The sequence below is a fragment of the Cupressus sempervirens genome, chromosome 8, assembly GCF_028749045.1.
Source record: "Cupressus sempervirens isolate cs-2001-9-10 chromosome 8, ASM2874904v1, whole genome shotgun sequence".
Taxonomy (NCBI): Eukaryota; Viridiplantae; Streptophyta; class Pinopsida; order Cupressales; family Cupressaceae; genus Cupressus; species Cupressus sempervirens.
This window is the reverse complement of record NC_143125.1, coordinates 581084333-581104973: the sequence shown is the minus strand read 5'-3', so window position 1 is coordinate 581104973 and position 20641 is coordinate 581084333. Positions and strand designations below refer to the sequence as shown.

Sequence of the window (20641 nt, the reverse complement as noted above, 5' to 3'; positions counted from 1 at the left end):
TCATTTACTATAAGAAGCAGATATTTTTAGTGCCAGAATCCAAATTGAAGCATAAAATCTTGAAGGAGATACACTAGTCACCCTTGGCAGGATACTCGAGTTTCCTCAAAACATATAGACTTCTCAGGGAGAGGTTTTCATGGAAAGGACTTAAAGGAGATGTATTGCACTATGTAAGAGAGTGCGGTCTGCTAGCAGAACAAATCTAAACATACTCTACTTGTCGGGTTATTGCAACCTCTGCCAATTCCAGAACAGAAGTGGGAAAGTATCTCGATGGATTTCATTACTGGACTTCCCAAGGTGAACAAAAAGGACTGTATTTATGTAGTGGTTGATAGACTGACGAAGCACACACATTTCTTCGCCATCTCCTTGGACTTTCAAGCTGCATAGGTAGCCGATCTACTTTTTAGAAAAGTTGTTCATCTGCATGGGTTACCTCGAAACATTGTCAATGATTGGGATGGACGATTTATCAGTATCTTTTGGACAGAACTATTTTGACTGTTTGGAGCAAAATTGTCGCCAAGCACTAGTTATCACCCCCAAACAGACAGATAGACGGAGATTGTGAACAAGTGGCTTGAAGGTTACCTTCGAAATGATGTTTCGACACAACATTGGGCATGGGTCAAATGGATGCACCTAGGGGAATATTGTTACAATACCACTTACCACATGTCGATCATGATGACACCATTCAAAGCACTATATGGGTATGAACCCCTTTCCTTAATTGACACAATTCTGGGTGATAGTCACGCACCAAGGGCGAGGGATTGGCTTCAGGAGGGATAGGACATATTGAGATGCTTGAAGGAAAACTTACAACAGGCACAAAATCAACAAAAAATCTGTGTTGATAGACATCAAATCTAGAGAGCTTTTGAAGTAGGATACTTGGTCTATCTCAAACTACAACCATATTGGCAATCCTCATTGAAGGAAAAGGGGAAAGAAAAATTGAAGCAACGATTTTATGGTCCTTATTGGGTAGTTTGCCGTATCGGTGAAGTTGCCTATGAGTTGGAACTTTCAAAGGGGAGTTGTATTCATAACGTTATTCATGTGTCCTGCCTTAAGAAAGTTGTGGGACAAATGTCATGGTAGCGGCAAACCTTCCATTGCTCAATGAAGGAAAACTTGTATTGGAACTAGCCGATATCATCAAAGTCTGTGAAAAGATCTTGCAGAACTGTACGGTAAACAAATATTTGGTACGTTGGAAACACTTGCTGTTGGACGACGCAACGTGGGAAGGCGAGCACATTCTACAACATTCGGCATTACATTTGCTTGAGGACAAGCAAAATTTGGGACGGGAGGACTGTAATGTTCCCATTATAAAATAAATTTTAATTAAGCTATTGTAGTTGGGCTGGTTTATTTAATATATCTCGGACTCATTTTTATTTTTGTTTCCGTAGTTTGTGTTACCATAGGCTATCTTTGTGCACCTTCGAAAAGTTTTCCCTAACGAGTATTTAGGCACGACGTATAGGTATTTGTTAGGTATGCAATTTGGATTATTTTCTCTGTACTGTGAATTCCTATTGGGATTCTCTCTTGTTCGCCATTTCGGAAGTGAAAGACCTTCCCTATTTGGCTCTTCTAGTTTCGATGGGATTCAATCCTCACCCTATTCCATCACCTGTAACACTTCGCTCAGATTTGGCCAATCAGAGCACTATCATATCGGCATATATTAATTGAAGGATTTATTTGTATTCGATTGCCATTATTGTTTCGATTTCATCTGATGAATTTTGGGATTATAAGTTTATGTTTGAAAGACTAAAATCGCCTTCCATTTGTACCTCAATAATACATAGCATTAACCAACTGTCAGCTATCACCTCATCTTCTGACTTAATTCTTGTTATTGTACGACCATCCTCCTTATCCACCGTACAGCCTCATAGACATTACAGCCGTAAATTGTTGGCTTTTCTTGCTACCGTACGGTCATCCCATCAGCCTGCCACTGTACAGATGAACTCAGTCCACCGTATAGCCTGCTCATTCCTCTTCTATATGACCACCCATCTGATATCGTACGGTATATTTTCCATTCATCTTTCCACTGTACGGCTGTACCGTATGACCACTCCCTTGTCTGTACCTCCTCAATAGATGTCTATACAATTTTGCCACTTAACCGTGCTGCTCCAATACTTTGTATTGCCTCCACAGTGGCTTCACCGAGTAACATTTCCAGTATCTAACGGAGAAAGATCTTTTCTAGAGGAGCTGTAGGGAAAGGAACATTCCATCTTGCAATTTAAGTGATAAGGTGTTTGGCATGGGCTTTTGAGATGATATGTATATTTTGAATGCAATCATCATTTTTTCAATATATTTTGGCATAATTTTTTATACAATTTCACTATTAAATGCATTATCTTCAACATTTCAAAGTTTCATTTGTTATTCCTTATACATTTTTTTATAATGATTTTTTCAAGACTGTATGCACTTGCATTGCCACCCTCTTGCCATTGGTCCCCTTGTCCCTATGATTCCATCCTCCCATTCTATGTATTCATTGAACTATGGGTAGAAACAACATATTTCTCTAGAGGATGCAAAAAACTAAACAATTTCAAAAACTTGAGAAATATTACAAGTTAGTCATAAAACTTACAATTTGTTTTAAAAAAAAGCTTAGAATGATGAACGTTCTTGGTACAAAATGTCTCCATAGCTCTTACTAGAGATACTTTTGCAAACCTTCAATGCCAAAATACACAAGTAACCTTAAGAAACGGAAAAACAAGTTTCTTATTGCTGCCAACCTGTTGTAGCTTTTCAATGAGTGGCAACAACAAATTTTTGTTGATGGCTTCCTGTCTTAAGCTGTTATGTCCTGCTATTGATTTTGTAATTTATATTTTCTTCTTCCAATAAATAAAAAATAAATAATAATTTTGAAAAATGAAGTTGTAGTTAAGTTGGAAAAGTGTTTCTATGTTTGTTCTCTTATGTATTAGAATAATATTTTAAGCTTTTTAATTTTTTTTTATCTATGTACTTTTAAAACTGATTTTTATTGTATTTTTGTGTCAACTACCCACATTCCTTTGAATGCAATTGGGGTATTGCCGAAGTGACCTAGGTATGCTTTTAATGTACGGGAGCCTTTTTTGTAATACGTTATACCTTAGGTGATGTATTGTTCCAATGTCTTATTTTTCCTTTTATCATGACAAATGTTTGATAGAGCACCTGTTAATGTAATGCTGGGAATGATACTGTTAATTTATTAAATGTAAAGCTTACTACAATATTGTACTTATTAAAATATATCTTCAATCACATGATTATAATAGAAACCTTATATGATATGATTATTGAAGCACATTGTCTGTATATCTTCTGATAAATTCAAACACAAGCACTTATTATATTGATTTTGAAATATCGAAGTACTTTTGCAAGCTTAGATTGTGTGGACTGTGTTTTGTCCTCATCATATCGTTGTGCCCAACAGATAGAGAAGTTCTAGATGATAGTGAAGGTGTGAAAGATTTAATATGTTGTATCGAAGAGTTTTGATGTTCCCAAATTGGCAAGCCCCAGTACATGTATTTGTGCACCTAACCCCTCACATATCTCACTCCCAGGTATGATTGATGTTACATCCCAATTTTTAACCCAATTTAAATGTTCATATAGCCATTGAGGTTCACATGAAGTTAGTTGACAGTTAAATTTGTTATAATCCTGCAAAATGGTAAGATGGTTAGTCTTTATAATTTGATATGAAGATAACATGCTAGTTGATTATTTATCATGAATTCATGGAATTGAAAAATGCAGTTAGCTGTTATGATTATTGATGATTGCGGAGAATTTCTTTGTAGGGAGCATGTCAAAGGCGTGGAAGCATTGTTAGAAAAGAATTGGGCACAGTAGCATCACCATTACTGGGCAAATGGGTATGAATCTTGAATCACCATGGTTGAGGACCTAGCGACTGCATAACAGGATACACACATTAGACACATATGAGCTATTGGATAATCTTTGAAACATTAGACATTTTATCTTAATCAAAGTGCATACCTTTAATGGTTTATGATTGACATTCTCATCACTTCAATATAATACATATAAATGTATGTGCACATAGATATAAAAATAAGGTGACACCATAGTATTAATCTATACAAGCTTATATCTATTAAAATACATATATCTAAATATGCATACACTTGGAGAAGATATGGAGATAAATAATCTTTTGGAGGTGATACATGTATCTGGATATGCATACTTTAGTGGATACAACCTTGGATAAATATTAAATATAATGCCATCATATATATATATATATATACGTGCAAATATATATAAATATTTATATAACTTTATAAATTATCCTTTTGAATAAGTAACCTTTGAGTTCTCCTTCATATTTATTTATTTCCCTATAAGAGGTGAGAATGTACACTTGGCCTTTTTGTTGGTGATTCAAGAAGACAATTCTTTTTTTTGTAACTGCTCAAAGAGTCACGACTTCTTGGAAGCCTTTATTATTTCCGAATGCCTTCTTTATATACAGGGGCGGGAGAGCAGAAAAACGATAAGTTTTGCATCATTACCTCCACTTCATTTCTTCCACATCATATTCTATTTACCAGCATTCTGCTTGAGGACAGTCCGAGTCATAGTCTTACTCGGTTGAGCTCTGCATAGAGAGATGTCTATACGAAAATCAAGACGAACTTCATACTTTATTTGATCAGGTTACGTGGTTAGTTCCTCCATTGTCATTGTTCTTGTGTGCATTATAATTGCAGATGTAATTCGATGCCTCATTGCTGACTCAATATTGATTAGTATATTCAATGAATCAGTCCATTCCCAATTTAGACTGGAACAAATGTATTTGTGTTGTCAATACGCCTCTTGTCTTCAGTCAAATTTTCATGCTCAATCTATTTTCTTATAAACTCTTAAGAAGAAGTTCTTGGGTCATAGGAATTGCTTTATGACAGTAAAGAAAAATACATTGTTCTTTTCACCAGTTGAAGTTCAGCAAAGGAGTAGAATTACTTTGAGAATTAACCTCTAGGACTCACCTGGCTAGATGGCCAACATAGAGGGTGAAGAGGTGAGAGCAAATCTGCAAGAACAAGAAACCATAATCAGAAGAGATTCATTGAATTTAATACATTTTAAATGAAATATTAAATAGCTCATGTATGTCCAATTCATCCTCTGTTGTCAAGTCAACTGGTGTGATTAAGTTTTAGGATGCTCAGTGGTTGACAAGGTGTTCCATGTCTATTTCGAGTAGAGAGGGACTTTCTAGTTAGAGAAAGTGTGGGGATAAGTTTAAGGTCCGTGGTTGGGAGGTTAAGCCTTGACAATGTTTCCCCTCTCCACAAGATGTGAAGACGTGCATCAGACAAAGACAAGTTAAGAATTTAAACAATTATTGGTAACAAGTAATTTACTTTTATATTTATTCAAGTAGATGATGAGATGGATTGAGTTATATCATCGTTTCAATTATTTCTTTAAATAAAAGCAACTCTTATCGTCAATGTAATTGGCAACCAGTTAGATTGGTTGATCTTCCAACTGGAGATGGAATATATCTATATGCAAGAGATAGGTTTATTTGATGGATTGCTATTTTAGTCTTCCATTTATTTGAATAATGAATAAGAGCGTATTTTCCTAACCGAATGTTATTGCCCTAATTGATACAGTGGTATGTGATGCTCTAGATGATGCAATGATAATTGATGCCTAATTGATACATTGGTATGTGATGCCCTAAATGATCCAATGGTAATTGATGCCCTAATTGATACAGTGGTATGTGATGCCCTAAATGATCCAATGATAATTGATCCTCTAATTGATACAGTGGTATTTGATGCCCTAGATGATATATCGGTAATTGTCATTATGATAAAACAATATAGCTATTTGTTCCTTAAGAGGTATTTTATGGACTAACCTGGATTTTGCAGAAGCATCTCTAGACGGTTTTTCGGTTTTGAATTCTACAGTATGTAGATTTTAAATTCTTTGGTAAATTCATTGATGGTATCTTCAATTATTAGTTATGAGATTTCCATTTAAGTGATTGTAACCATTAATCTCATTCACATGAACATAATTGATATAACTATCTTCCTATGAATATGAAGTAACAATTGTATTTCTTTGATATGTTAGTTGTTAGTTAAGACCGGGAAAAAGAGGATGTTACAATTGAATCCCTCATTCCCAAATTTTGCTTCCTAGACAGTATACAAGGAACCTAAGTTGCCGATTTTGATGTTGATGCAATTGTGGGATTTTGATGTGTGGATGTCTCTATACACACACATAGTATACTTTATATATGCAAAGAAATGCAAGAAATATACAAAATTATACCATTTCATATCATGATATATCACCATTGATAGTTCAACTTCAAACTTCACAAACACAAAGTGACAAATATACAAATTGAAATAACTAATTAGTAAATTGCTCAAGCTCAAGATTCCAATGCAATTTGAATTACAAAATCAAAGCCTAGTTCATGATTCAATGTTGATCAATCAAAAGTCAAGACTCAAGATTCACTAATCAAATTCAGTCATTCAAAATCATAAGGATTCTCAAAATAATGTACATTTTCATCGTCTCCTTCTGCTGCAAGACTTGCAAGTTCATTTGAACCAAACAAGGTTTCACTTGTGCTAGATGCAGGTGCCATGATGCTATCAACATCATCATCTGTGATTATAGTAAGATCCTGTAACATTGCATCCAAGTTTGCACATTTAGGTGCTACATCCCAAAGCTTGGTTGACCCTTCATTGTATCCATCCTCCTTATGTGACAAAAGGCACAAGTTGGTATGTATATAAACCAAGTCCTCATTTGTCTTTGAGCCTAACTAGTTGCGCTTTACTTAATGGATATATGAGTATGTACTTCAATTCCGTTCTGCAGGAGAACTTTCAACCTAGATAGTGTTCATAAAATCAAACATACAGATGAAAAGAAAATTTAAAAATGTTAAACGCTAAATTGTAGAATATAGTTGTTAAACAAAAACAAAAATAAAACTTGTAAGAGGATCTTGATTGTAAGAGGTTGTAGATGCTTGAATGGTTGACTATACATGTACCACCATGTGATAGCTTCCATGTCATTTTGGTCCTTTATTGCATATGGAGTAAGTTTTGGTCCTAAAGTAATTAAATCAAATTTTAGCCTCACCTTTTTGTGCATTTTATCATTTGGGAAGAGTCTTGCAAATGTATTGTAGCACCCAGTAACAACTTTTGCATCCACATATGGTGCAACTCTGTCCAACATAATAAGTGTTTCCTAGCTATATTACCTTGGAGATAAGGCATATGTAAGGAGGTGCAATGTGGTAGTCATCCTCTCCCAATGGCGATGAATGATTGCTTCGATTTTATTGCATAAGGCTTCAAATTATGTGGGGTCATTGTCATGTGCTTGTATGGAAAGCTTTACCTTTTCTACCATGGTGTCCATGCCATCATACATATCCTTCCAAGCGAGCTCGGTGAAGTCCAATATAAATTGCACACGAGCCCATCAACCGTCATCCAAGACCAAAGCCTTGACCTTTTGGTATCTCTTTGAATTTGGAGCCTTCCATATACCCCATTGGCTAGAAATAACCATTTGGCTCAATGCCCCTTGCACCTTGAGGAGTTGTCTTGTCTCATATTAAAAGTATGAGATGCAAATTAGGTCTCCACAATGTAAGCAAGTTAACAATTTATGACAATAAATATTAAGCAAAGTTATATACAATTTGACAATTGAAAATGAATATAAAACTTATTCAAATTAAATAAATAAATGAAACTACTAATTACAAATTTGAATTTACCATCAACAACTCTTAGCTTGGAGAATGATCAGAATATGGATTGTGACATTTGGTGGTTTGTCACAAACATTTCTATCTCCTCTCCCTCTTGGTATATTTTTTTCACCCAATATATTTGGGTGCCAATTCTTGCATGACCAAGTTGAGAGAGTATATGGTGCATGGTGCTCAAAAAATATGGTCGTTCTAAGTCTCAACCAAAGCACCTGCATTCCTACAATTTTTGGCACTATCTATGACTACCCAAACCACATTCTCACTACCCACTATCTCTATTGCCCCAATGAAAATTCAAATGATCTATGAATCCTTAACTTCTCCTTCACAATCAACTGCCCTAAAAAATATTGCCGCTTTGGGTGACATTGCAATTACAATAATCAATGGCCGGTTTCTTGTAACTTTCCATCCATTAGACACAATAGTTATACCAAAAGTTTTCCTAGAAGTTCTAATAGGTTGAAGAGCTTTGTCTATTGAAATCTTTTCTTTTTGCAAAAGAGTAGTACACATCCTTTTAAACCTAGGACTAGTGTAATCAGCTGGTGCTTTAAGGATGATTGTGAGCATTTCCTTTCGATATGGTGTTCTTACCAAGTTGAAAGGAACACTATTGGCTTAAAGGCAATGTGCAATTGCTTCATCAGATACCTCTCTTGCCTCCATTTTAAATGCTTGATCCAACATACCTCTGTTGCAAATAATAACTTCTACTTCCTCTTCCTCTCTTGGTATAGGTACTTGCAAGAATGGATGTTTGCAAGATACAACATGATCAATATGCAATTTCACTTTGCTCTTTCCTAATAAAGGTTGATCAAAACTTGTTTCTGATTTGTAATCTAAATGATGAACAACTTCTTGTTCTTTTATAAATCCTTCTATTTGTGCATTGCTCATCCTTTTTCCATCTTGCTTCCTTTGCACGTTGCTATTTCTTTGCCAGTAGGGGCCATAAAATGAGCATTGATCCGATAATATGAGTTTTTGAATGGTTTACTATGACATACATTACATCTCCAAATGTATGACTTATCATTTTGTTCACCTTACCTTGCCATTGAACTTTGACCAAATGTTAGTAGTGTCAATTCTTGGACAACACAAACTATGAATCTAATAAGAAAATGGAAAAGATTAACTAAAATGAAAAAAAATTAACTTAAAAACAAACTATGAACATCAAGCATATAAGTACAAAAATATGATAAACAAATAATAAAAAAGATAGCTAAACTTGTTTTTTTATTTCTTAAAAAAAATAAGAAATGGAAAAACACTTGTACAATCTTCCAAAACTTGAAAAATTCATCATTATCTCAAAAAACAGTAAAAGATCTCATGAATGGGATCAAATGCTTACTTTTGATTCTTAGAAGTCCTTTGTGAAAGCTATTTGACACCCTACGAACGATCCTCTTAAAAAATGACTTTGCTTTCAAAATGTCAAAATAGAGACCAAATGAGAAGAGAGCCCAACTGCAAACAAAATGAGAAGAATGAACAATGAATGGCCTCTTTTAGGGCCATTTTAGGGTTTAGGAGAAAAAAAGAGTAAAAAGATTGTATTAAAAAAAATGAATTTGACCCATGCAATATAGTCACTTAAATGACTTCGGCGTCCAAAAAAGCTCCATTTCTGCAGGTGTTGTCAAGGTGCACCCAAGTGCTCTCAGGGTGTTCCAAAGAAGCATATCCTTGGACTATGGTTGCTCTTTGGGTTTTCTTCAGCACATCCTTGAGAGCACCCATAACCCCAGGATGCATTTTCAAGGGGTACTTGTGGAACACCAGAAAGCGTCCACGCGTCTGCACCCGATAGAAACAGAGAGTAGGGGTATCTTACCAAGTAACTAATGAGTGGCAGCTCCCCCTTATTTCATACAATCCTTTAACTTGGAGTTGGGTTTTTCTTATAAATGGTATGCCAAGCCATTGGAAATGGTAACATCTAGATTGAACTTATGTGGCAATTGTAAATAACTTATATTAATTAATCAAAAAATCTTCAAGCTTTAGCCTATCAAAAATATTTTAAATCAGAAAATGATATTTAACTTAGTAGCACATACCTCGTTAATTTGAATCTTTTTAGCACACTTGTGAACCCAAAATGAATCTAGCCTCAAATTGGCCTATTGTCTTTGAATATTGTTTCAAGGCAGAAAATGAGATATTGCCCAATCCTAAAACTAGGATTTAAAAAAATAAAAATGCTAAAAATGAATTTTCACCTCATAAATAATATAAGACATTTTAGAAACAATAATCAGCATCTCTGATAACATTTCATTTCCATCCAAAAATGGCATATTAATAATTTTACAAATTTTTTATTGGTAAAAGGCCGAAGCTATAAAATTTTATTGATTCTTTAAGAAGAAAATATGATACAATTCATTCCTTTTAGTGTGAGCACTGGTAGAAAAAAAAAGTAAAGAAAACCTCCAATCTCACCCAAAACTTAGCTGTCCTAGACTAACAGTTACAACTGATGAGAGCTTAGAGGTCCTCATTTACAAGTCCATCTTCTATACAATGCAGGCATAACCGAATTACATGATATATTCAAATTCTTTCATTCTTGGAGAGATTTTTAATTTTATAATAGAGCAACCTTTGTGAGAGGGAGGATGCTTGTAGAACTCGTTCCCTTTTGTGTCCTGGTCTTGTTTATCTCCTTCTAATTGGATTTTTGTGGGTAATGTGCTGCCACAGAAAAGAGTTATCTAAATGTCCCTGCATCACCAACATTAGTACCATTCTAAACATTGGAGAAAATCCGATTTTGATCTTACCGGATATCAATAACAATACTGACCCTATTCCCTGGTTGAAGATTATAAACCTGTAGTCATGTACTTCCTAATGCTTCAAGTGCTCATTCTATGATAATCTAAAATCACAGGATAAAGACCATATCAAATATATACCTCTTGAATAATGCCCTTCTTTACTTTAGAGCTGCCCATCGATAGATTGGAAACATACTTATAATCCATAACCAGAACAGTTCATGGAGGATAAACTAACCCACCTACCTTTATGGTTATGAACATAAGTATGAATCCATTAAAATAAAAGAAGGCTTATAGTATCCTTCTTTACTAAGCCGAGATTTGCCTTAATAGAAAACATTTTACCTTTATGATCGTATAGCTGCTCATTGTTTTTGACTAAATCAACCATATAGAACTACCCACCATGTTAATGAGAGCTTCCCCTTCATAGTGCAATTAAGAGAAATAATAATTAGTTATTGGATATCTATCATCTCCTAGTGATGACATAAAAACCATTCTTTTTGAGACATTTATGCAGACGTGAGAGTACACATACGCAATTCTAAATTAACAGCTGAAGGAATTGAGATAGAATTGAACTGGGGAATTAAAGTAGTCTTATCCATGGGCCACTTGAGATTAATCTCCTAAATACTCTCTAATCAACAGTATGATATTCATCTAGAACATAGAGCTTGTCCAGAAATAGGCCTTTTTTTATATGCCCGTCATCATAATCTCCGAACTTAGTGGAGATTAAGACCTATCTTCTATTTGCCCAAAATAAAACATGAAGAGTTTTATATAATTACCCTTCTATTATATACTAAATCAATGTACATGATTTACTGAAGACTTCTAGTTTATAATGAAGAGCAACTGTAGCATAGTATTGTAAACGTCGAAAGTCCAAAATTTAAGCAAACATCAGATAATAATCTTGTGTGGCTATCATCATTTTCCAAATGCATTAACCACGCCTTATCTATTTTCGCAGAATCAAAGATAACAAAGAGACCAAGAGTAGTATTTAAAAAAGTTGCAAGGACACAATATAGCTAGAAGAACCAGAAGGGGACACCACGAGTTAAACCTACAAGAGGCTAAAGACGGTGAATAACTATGAGTTCATCATCAGAATCATCAGGAGATACTACTTTATATGTTGGCATTTTTCCTTTAGAGTCCTTGTAGCCAACTGCCATTTTATTCCAACTATTCCTAAAGAGATTTTGCAAAATGGATTTGACTCTGTCAAGGTCCTTAAGTTTGAGAGATAAGGGAACATCATACCCCAAATATTGGAGGTCATGTTGCAGCCAATTTGAATCCTCTTCCTCGATGATGTGGAACCAGCACAACAAAAACTGATTGTTGCTCTCAATTTCAGACCAAATCTCCTCAAAGGTAGAGGTATGCTTAATTACTAGGATAGGATGTCTAGCCACTTTGGCTATTTCTAGACTACCAATTGAAGCATCAATATAGGCTTCTAGAAATAGAATTTCACCCATTTGATTGACACTAAGACCACATTATCCAACACACCTAACCGCTCCTTGACAAAGACAGCTTGACAGAGGTCCATAACATCCCACCTAGACACTTTAGGATGACGAAGACATGCAACGAAAAACCCCACTATGTCACTATTGGTCCTCCATGTGAACCCATAATCAAAGTGTTGAGTAACATGGATCAAATTCTGCAAATGTAATTTTCATTGCCATTGTAATTGATGATTTTCAAATGCAGATTTGGATCTCATATAAATACGAGGAGACATGTCTCATGAAGAGACATGTCTCTATAGCTAATCATCATTGGTTAGTATATTTTAATGTAACTAACCATATATAAAGAATATTTATCTAATGATGATTTACCATTTAATGAAACTTATGAATATCAATCTGACTGAACTACAATTTAACACTCCCTCTTAGTTAGGAATGATTGATATAGAGCATATACTATGTTCTTGAGTATAAGAAGATATCGTCTCACTATGATATCCCTAGAATGACATATCAATATGAATTCATCAACACACATATGTAAATTAACATATTTAACATATGGAATTTTATTTAGCTCACTATGAGGTTAAATTTATCAACCCCCCCCTTTTATAAAAAGAATTGAAGCAACTATAATACAAGAATAACCACCACCTTAAGTGTGGTTTATGATAGTTTTAAATTATGGTGTCCGGCAAGATCCAGTGCGAAGAACCATAATTGATTTTCATGGTGTATGGTAAAATCTGGCCCGAAGAACAAGGATATCCCTAACTTCAAACATTTCTGTTCAAAGATAGATCAACTATAATAAAGTCATCACTTTAAATAGGATCAAAACACAAGAAAGGTCGTCACCTTTCACAAGAAAAGTTGTCACTTTTCACAACACAAGCTTGCAAGCACAATTTTATATTCATGAATATATTAGTTAATAAATGTATTTACAAAAATGTCATACCAAGTTTACCTCTGAAGTGCATAGTTTTCAACTTTGTAAGACGCTTGGTAAAAATATCAGCATTTTGCTCATTTCTATTGGTATAACTTAATTTGATAACATCTTTGCCAACCATATCTCTTATATAGTGATAAGGAGTCTCAATATGCTTCACATGCTCCCATGGAGGCAACTACATACACAGCTTCAGTAGAACTCAAGGCAACAACTGGTGGTTTTCTACTAAACCAAGATAACATAGCTTGACCCAAGACTAAAGAAACAATAAACAGGAGTGAATTACTTAGAACTTCTTCTCATAGAGAGGATATCATCCATGAAGGATTGCATCTCAAAATTTCTCCCTCTGAATTTTGATCCTAGGAGGTCAAGTCCTCTAGTTACTTCGACAAGAATTTCTCCATAAGTCTTATGTAGGATACATATTTGCTTGCTTATACAACATATCTATCAATTTCATCTTCTTTCTATATTTGTAACTTGGCTTTGATACCATGTTGAGTAACATGGATCGAATTCTGCAAATGTAATTTTCATTGCCATTGTAATTGATGATTTTCAAATGCAGATTTGGATCTCAAATAAATATGAGGAGGAGACATGTTTCTATAGCTAATCATCATTGGTTAGTATATTTTAATATAACTAACCCCACACACACACACACACATACACACACACACATATATATATATATAATATTGTATATATAATAATGATGATTTACCATTTAATGAAACTTATGAATATTACTCTAACTGAACTACAATTTAACAAACAAAAGTGCCTTTCCCTTAGAAATAATTTCACAACTTATCTAGCCATATAATTTAAGTGATTGAGAGTGTGGTTCCACCTTTTAGGCTTAATCTTCCCTTCGGAGGCCATAGTTCTAATCTGGAAAGTATGGAAAGTTGTCATATTAGTTTCCATAGCAACCTCAAAAAAATGCAGAAAACTAACCCCAAAACCAGACAAGACAGAGCTAGGTACAAAAATTCCATTAAAGAGACGATGTAAAGGCAAAAGAAGCGAGAAGGTTCTTGAGGATACACGAAACCATAGCTAAATATGATGAGCGAGCAATAGACTAAAGGCCAAGGTGAGAAGTAATGATGCCGCTAGCCATTAGGTCCAGGGGCTTTATCTGGATGTAGCTGAAATAATGCATTCTTAATTTTCTCATAGTCAAAGCTATTATTCAAATATTTATTGTCTTTAGCAGTTATCAGTTTAGTAATGTTATACATTAACTTATTTTGGGCTTCCAAATTCGAATGTTCTAGGTTATTGAAGTTCTTTTGAAAAAAATCTGCAATTGACAATCTTAGATCTTCCAGATTGTTAACTTTCTCCCTTCTTTGGAATTTAATTTTTAATATTCTATTTATAATGCTTCCTCTAAAATTAGTACCATTATGAAAAAAAATGGAATTCGTGTCATCTTCCAAAAAATCATACCTCTTTGGACTTTTGTCTCCTAAAGATTTCTTCTTTACAAAAGTTTGTTTCATATTTATGCAGATCTTTTTCTTTAAAAGAGTCATCCCTATCTGTACCCTTTTTCATAGTAATATAGGGACATGTTTCTCGCCCCTTTTTGTTTGACACATTGGGGATAGGGACACACTGGGGACTTGGGGACTCCATACCCCTATCCCCAGTGGTTCCACCAGATTCCACCACCTCCGTTGAGGATGTTGGGATGTCTCAGTGTTAACTAGTTGCTGATTTGACTATTTATGTTCAATGTTTGAGGTTCCAATTTAATGCAATGTTCAAGTATTTACTCTTTCACATCTTTATATCTTATATTGCAATACATCTTTTCATAACTAACAATTTAAGTACCATATGTATAGTATATAAAACCTCTGGATCTTCCGTCATCGTCCCCCATGTCGTCCCCAAATTAAGGCCCCTCTATCCCCTCATCCCAAAAACTTCTCCCCCCATTTTGTCGTCCCGCTGTCCCCCATGGCGGTGTAACGATGTCCTTTTAAAGTATTTTTTCATAAAGGTTTCAATTTATTTCTTCACCTCTATCTTTTCTTCAAAAATGTTTTTGGAATGCTCTTTGTTCTGCGATAAAATTTTTGTTCTAAGAATTTTAATTTGGAGACAAAACAAAACATTTTTCAACCTTAGAATTACACACTTTCCACCACTTTTCAAGAAGGCCTATGAAATTTTTATCCTAAAAGCACATATTTTCAAATTTGAATCGCCATTTGTTTGGTTTTTATCCCCTACAATATCTAGTTTAACCAAGAGGAGGTTTGATTCTGATAGTTTTAACATAGATGCAAAGAGTGTATTATTAAAAGAGCTTAAATCTCCTTTAAAAACAAGTTTGTCCATCTTTTCTGCAATGAAGCAAGCCTTATCCCTTTTACTAATCCAAGTATAAGAACCATTTGTCGTATTTATGTCAAGGATGATATTCCTATTTGCCCATGCTTTGAAATCTTTTAAAGATTGGGATTCATGTGGAATCCCTCCCCACTGTTCATTCATACTTAAAATTGCATTGAAGTATCCTCCAATTATAACGTTTGAAAATTAAATAAGCTATTGATTTCATAACATGTTTCCCTTTTCCCCCTACTGTTAATCATACCATATGTATTAATTAGATAGAAGCTTAAGGTGTTTGTTATAAATAATTTAAACTATCCTCCATCTAATTTTTCCTTTTGGACTCAAGTTCAGAACAAACTTTCCTAGAATCCCATAAAATAGCCATTCCTCCTAAAGTCGCAATATAAGGAATGTATCCACATTTCCAGAGCCCTATGTTCTTTTCCATCTTGATTATTGAGCTTTCTCAATATATTTTGTTTCTTGGATTAAGATAATTTATGAGTCCAGTAATGTAATTTAGCATTTAAACAAATGTTTTTTGTTAGTGGCATTTATGCTTCTATTATTCCATGTGATCTTCATGATTCATTGGGAAGGCTCTTCCTTGTCCCAACATTAAATAAATAGGTCAGCTTGGTTTGATTTTCAGCCTACCCATTTGTGATCATTAGCCCTTATAGAGATTTCATAACTCTTTTCTTAAGATCTCACAATTTGAACTATCAATACCATTATAAATTGTTGCAATCCCCAATTTTGTTTTTGGGTTGATACATTGGAGTTTGCTAATATGTTTTTTCTCAATAATATCTTCAAATTTATTTTGTTCTAGTATATCTTCCACTTTTTGACCCTGAAAGCTAATATCCTTCCTCATTAAAACCTCCCCTATCACATAATTTAGTCCAAATACATTGATAATAAAATCAAGCTCTAGAGAAATCTGATTATTTCCCTATGCCTCCTTAACTCATTTGTCATTAATAACATGTGCTATCCTTCTTTGATTGTTTTCATCATTATTCACCTATTCTAGAGTCGTTTCTTGGAGTACTACTTTGTTTTCCTCTATGAGCTTATACCATTGATTGAGCTCTTCGATAACTTCATTTTACATAACTATCATATCATTTATTAATTCAAATTGTAATTTCAAGTTAGCCTTTACTTTTTGACAAATTCCATCTTGGGTTAAATTGTTGTTAGTAACATTTTGGTGATGGGGCTCTCGATCTTGTTGCAGGGTTTTTACAAGGGTTGACGAACCAAGATTCTTTGCAACTTCTCTATAATTGTTATTGATGATGGGATGTTCATTATTATGAAGTGGCTGATTAGTATAGGCAGCAAATGACTCCTAAAATTCTGATGTATAGCTTGTTGATCTCGAAACCCTAGTTGAACAATGTCACACACCCAAAATATGTCAAATCTTTCTTTATAATTGCAACAATCGCCAAAATGAGATTTTGAAGCCCTACAACAAAAAATTATTCCAATCCATAAATCCTTGTCAAAACACTATAAAAATGATGTCAAATGAATCCTAAGTTGTGCCATGTTCAAAACTACAATTATCTTCAATTCTTGTCAAACCCTCTGAAATGATTTCTAGTTGAACCCTCTAAAATCTGATAATGAGTACATTGGGGAATTTTGGATGAATCGTCGTCTAAGACGGATTTGGGTTTTTGTTGAAACCATAGATAAACTTGAAGAGTTTTAATCCTTAGATTTCTTGCATAGAAAGCCAATTTTCCAAACCTCTTAGAGAGAAAAGTAAAATCAAATGACTTTCACAAATCTCCTTTCCTCTCTTGAAGTTTCAGGAGACCCTAGTTAAATTTTTCACTTTTAACATGTTAATATTTAACTTGTATATGAGAAATAATAATAAAGTGACCCATCATATAATTTCTTTATTAATATAGTCACTTTAATATCCTTATAGCTCCATATGTTGGCGCCCCATTTGACATAGTAGTTAAAGATATTATGATGTCAAAAAATAGAATACATTCCTAGCCCCTTATAACTGCTTTAATGATATAAATATTTAATTTAATTAATTATATTAAAGTCAATGTTAGGTTAGACTTCATTTAATTAAATTAAATGATTAAATTCTACTAAATGTCATATATCAAATCAACAACTAACGTGCCAATTTTTCAGATAATACAGTGGTGCTTTGTAACTATCTAAATGACTTACCATAAAAATATGAACCCAAACCTTACCAAAAATAGTAAGTGTATATAAACAAAGCCTAAAAGACATTTGTAAAGCAAACGACAAATAAAATAATGTAATGGGATGGAGGAAAATGAAAATAGACATCCAAAGGGTTGGCTGAGTAAAACCTTGAATCACAATCAAATGACCCTCTAATCACCACATTAGCCTATGGAGACCATTGGTAATATGCTAACCTCTGCAAATAATTGATAGTTTGGAGGACACAAATATAGAGAAATTACATTATATCCTAGTTAGCTTACAAGAATTAAAATAGGCTAAGGGACACTTACACCAATTAAGGTGACATTATAGGTGATCCCTTGAGGGACAGAAGGTTGGACCTGAACCTTTCTAGTCTTGGATTGAGAATTTGCTTTTGCAAATCAAAGACTAGGTTGTGGTCAACTTGGGGACTAAAGGCTAGACTATGACTCTTAGAGCTAGATATGGTGGTTGACTTGGACAAACATTATGAACTTGTTTGGGTCAAGTTCTTCAATGAACTTTAGTGATCCTTGTAACACAATATAATTGCATATATTCTTCATTTTACGGATTTAACAAATATCTTTGTTACTTTCTAACTCATCTGATGTATTTTTTTTAATACCATTTTCTCCATTATTATCCATTTTCCTTGATCTTCTTTAGATAATTCTTAACATTAGAGTATTATTCATGAGAAGATTAAATTGCAGTTTACATTGACTTAATTGATTGAAGTGATCTCATGAAATATGTTCAAAGTTCTAATACATGATGATAATAAATTCTTCATAAAATATAAAATAGAATATAAAAAATATGACCAAAATATAATACAAATCCAATTAATTAAAAAAATTGTTATTTCAATCTAAATTACAAGCTTAATTTTGATTTTACCTTAATTAGAAAATTGACACAAAATGTTATATTACAAGTTTTAAGTTTGAATATGATTTTGATATTTTATAAAAATTATAGATGATAAAAAAAATCAAAATAAAAAATAATTTCAAAAATCAAAATTTCACACTAACAAGAGTGTGCGCTAGCCATGGCAACTAATGCATCCTAGTATATGATTCAAATACCACAAAAATGTTTGAATGCTAACATTGTATACGTTGTAGGATTGGTTTAATCTTGATTTCTTAGATTTCTTTGTAGAGCTTTAGCCATCTATTAATTTTTAACATTTGGAATTCCAAAAAGAATTGAACCATAGAAGTTAGGCAACATGCCAATAGAAAAAGAATAATGTAATATATCAATAAAAATGCTTCCAGAAGTAGAGATTATAGAAAGCTACATCCTATTTATTAATAATATTGCTTGACTTCTGTGGAAAACAGGATATAGGATGGAGATGCTGAATATATTGGAAACCTTTAAGGAGTCTAAAACGGGAGGCATGTTTATTAATTCATGCTTTACACATTGTCAATCAGAGGCAAAAGAGACCTGGTTTGGTCCTAACTCACCTATGGTCAATAATAAGGTAAGTTCTCATTTGGAACGTGGGTTTAGTTTGATTTGGTCAAAAGATTCGAGTTTAGCTTTGTTTCGTAAATTTTTACAATTTAGTGGTCCTTTTTTCTTTCTAGTTTAAGAATACTAAAATGCACATGAATTAATTTCAGATATTTTTTCAATACAGAAAAGGATAATCAGTATAAGAGAATGTTTACAAAGTTTATATAAATTTTCTGCAATAGTAAACACAAATCCAACTCAATCTGGGTACGATTGAAAAGAGTGGCCAATTGGTACTCAGATAGTATTCATCTGACTACAGAGTTGTGTAATACATACAAACAAAATCAGATAGTATTCATCTGACTACAGAGTTGGGTAGTACATACAAACAAAATCAAGACCGATATGAATGCCCTTCAAATACTTTCGATCAAACACCTCAACTTATAAAAATATTGAATGTTACATGAAGCTTCTTGATAACAACCCAGCTTGATATAAAAGTTCTTGGGCCTGAATTGGCACTCTATATAGAATCAACACAAAACCTATCAAATCGAATTATCCGCATGAATAAACAAAGGAACCAGATGAAAGTGTTTTTTTGAGTAGCATAGATGCCTGCGTCATGATTCACATTGTTAGGTACCTTTAGAGCTATTAATTTGAAATTATGAGATAAAAAAATAATAATCAATGTCTCTTTGAATCTTGTTGATCATTGGAGGAATAATTATTATATGATTTATAAAAAGATCAGTGTGAATTTTATTTTTTTAATTAAGGAAATTTTGGAGAAGGGCCTCCAATGCCAACACATTAGTTTACAGTAGATCAGAAACAACAAAAAGAACTGAAAGATAGGTTAACAAAATTAACTAGCTACTAGAAATAATTATAAATATGATAAATATAATATAAACAAATAACTTCGTAAAAAATATAATATCAAAGAAGTTAGAACAACAACACGCATCTATAAACTAAACCAAAAACAGGATCAAGAAAGAGAGCACAGATAACAAAGACTATTATAAAACCAGCACTTTAAACTTTGAAGTGTAAGGAAAGAATGATGCTTAGATTAAGCATCCCATAGTTGTATCATTGACCATCTAGGAAATAAAATGAGTAAAGCTTTTGTTAAACAAAATCTTATATAAATAATATTCTTAATTTTTTAATTAGTTTTCAATTTTATTATTATTTTTATGTTCTTAAAATCATATTTGTATTAAAAGAGATAAAGACACACACAGTTTTTCTTACATGGGTCAGCATACTTTGAAATGAATATCAATATAAAGTTAAACGACATCCAAATCATAAACAAATAACGAGAATTAAGAGTGCAAATAAATGATGAATAAAATAACATTATGCATATCAAAGTTAACTCATCAAAGTGATATATTGCTCAAAT

At 33.3% G+C, this 20641-nt stretch overlaps 1 protein-coding gene across 2 annotated transcripts in view; it reads left to right on the top strand.

The window, feature by feature from the left end:
* Positions 1–20641, top strand: part of LOC149543757 (pectin acetylesterase 12-like) — a 125745-nt gene that overhangs the window by 94629 nt on the left and 10475 nt on the right. For both annotated transcript variants that reach the window (XM_089798451.1, XM_089798452.1), the window contains exon 11: positions 19095–19240. In XM_089798451.1, coding sequence (XP_089654577.1) covers positions 19095–19240 — 146 coding nt within the window. The remainder of the gene's footprint in view (positions 1–19094; positions 19241–20641) is intronic.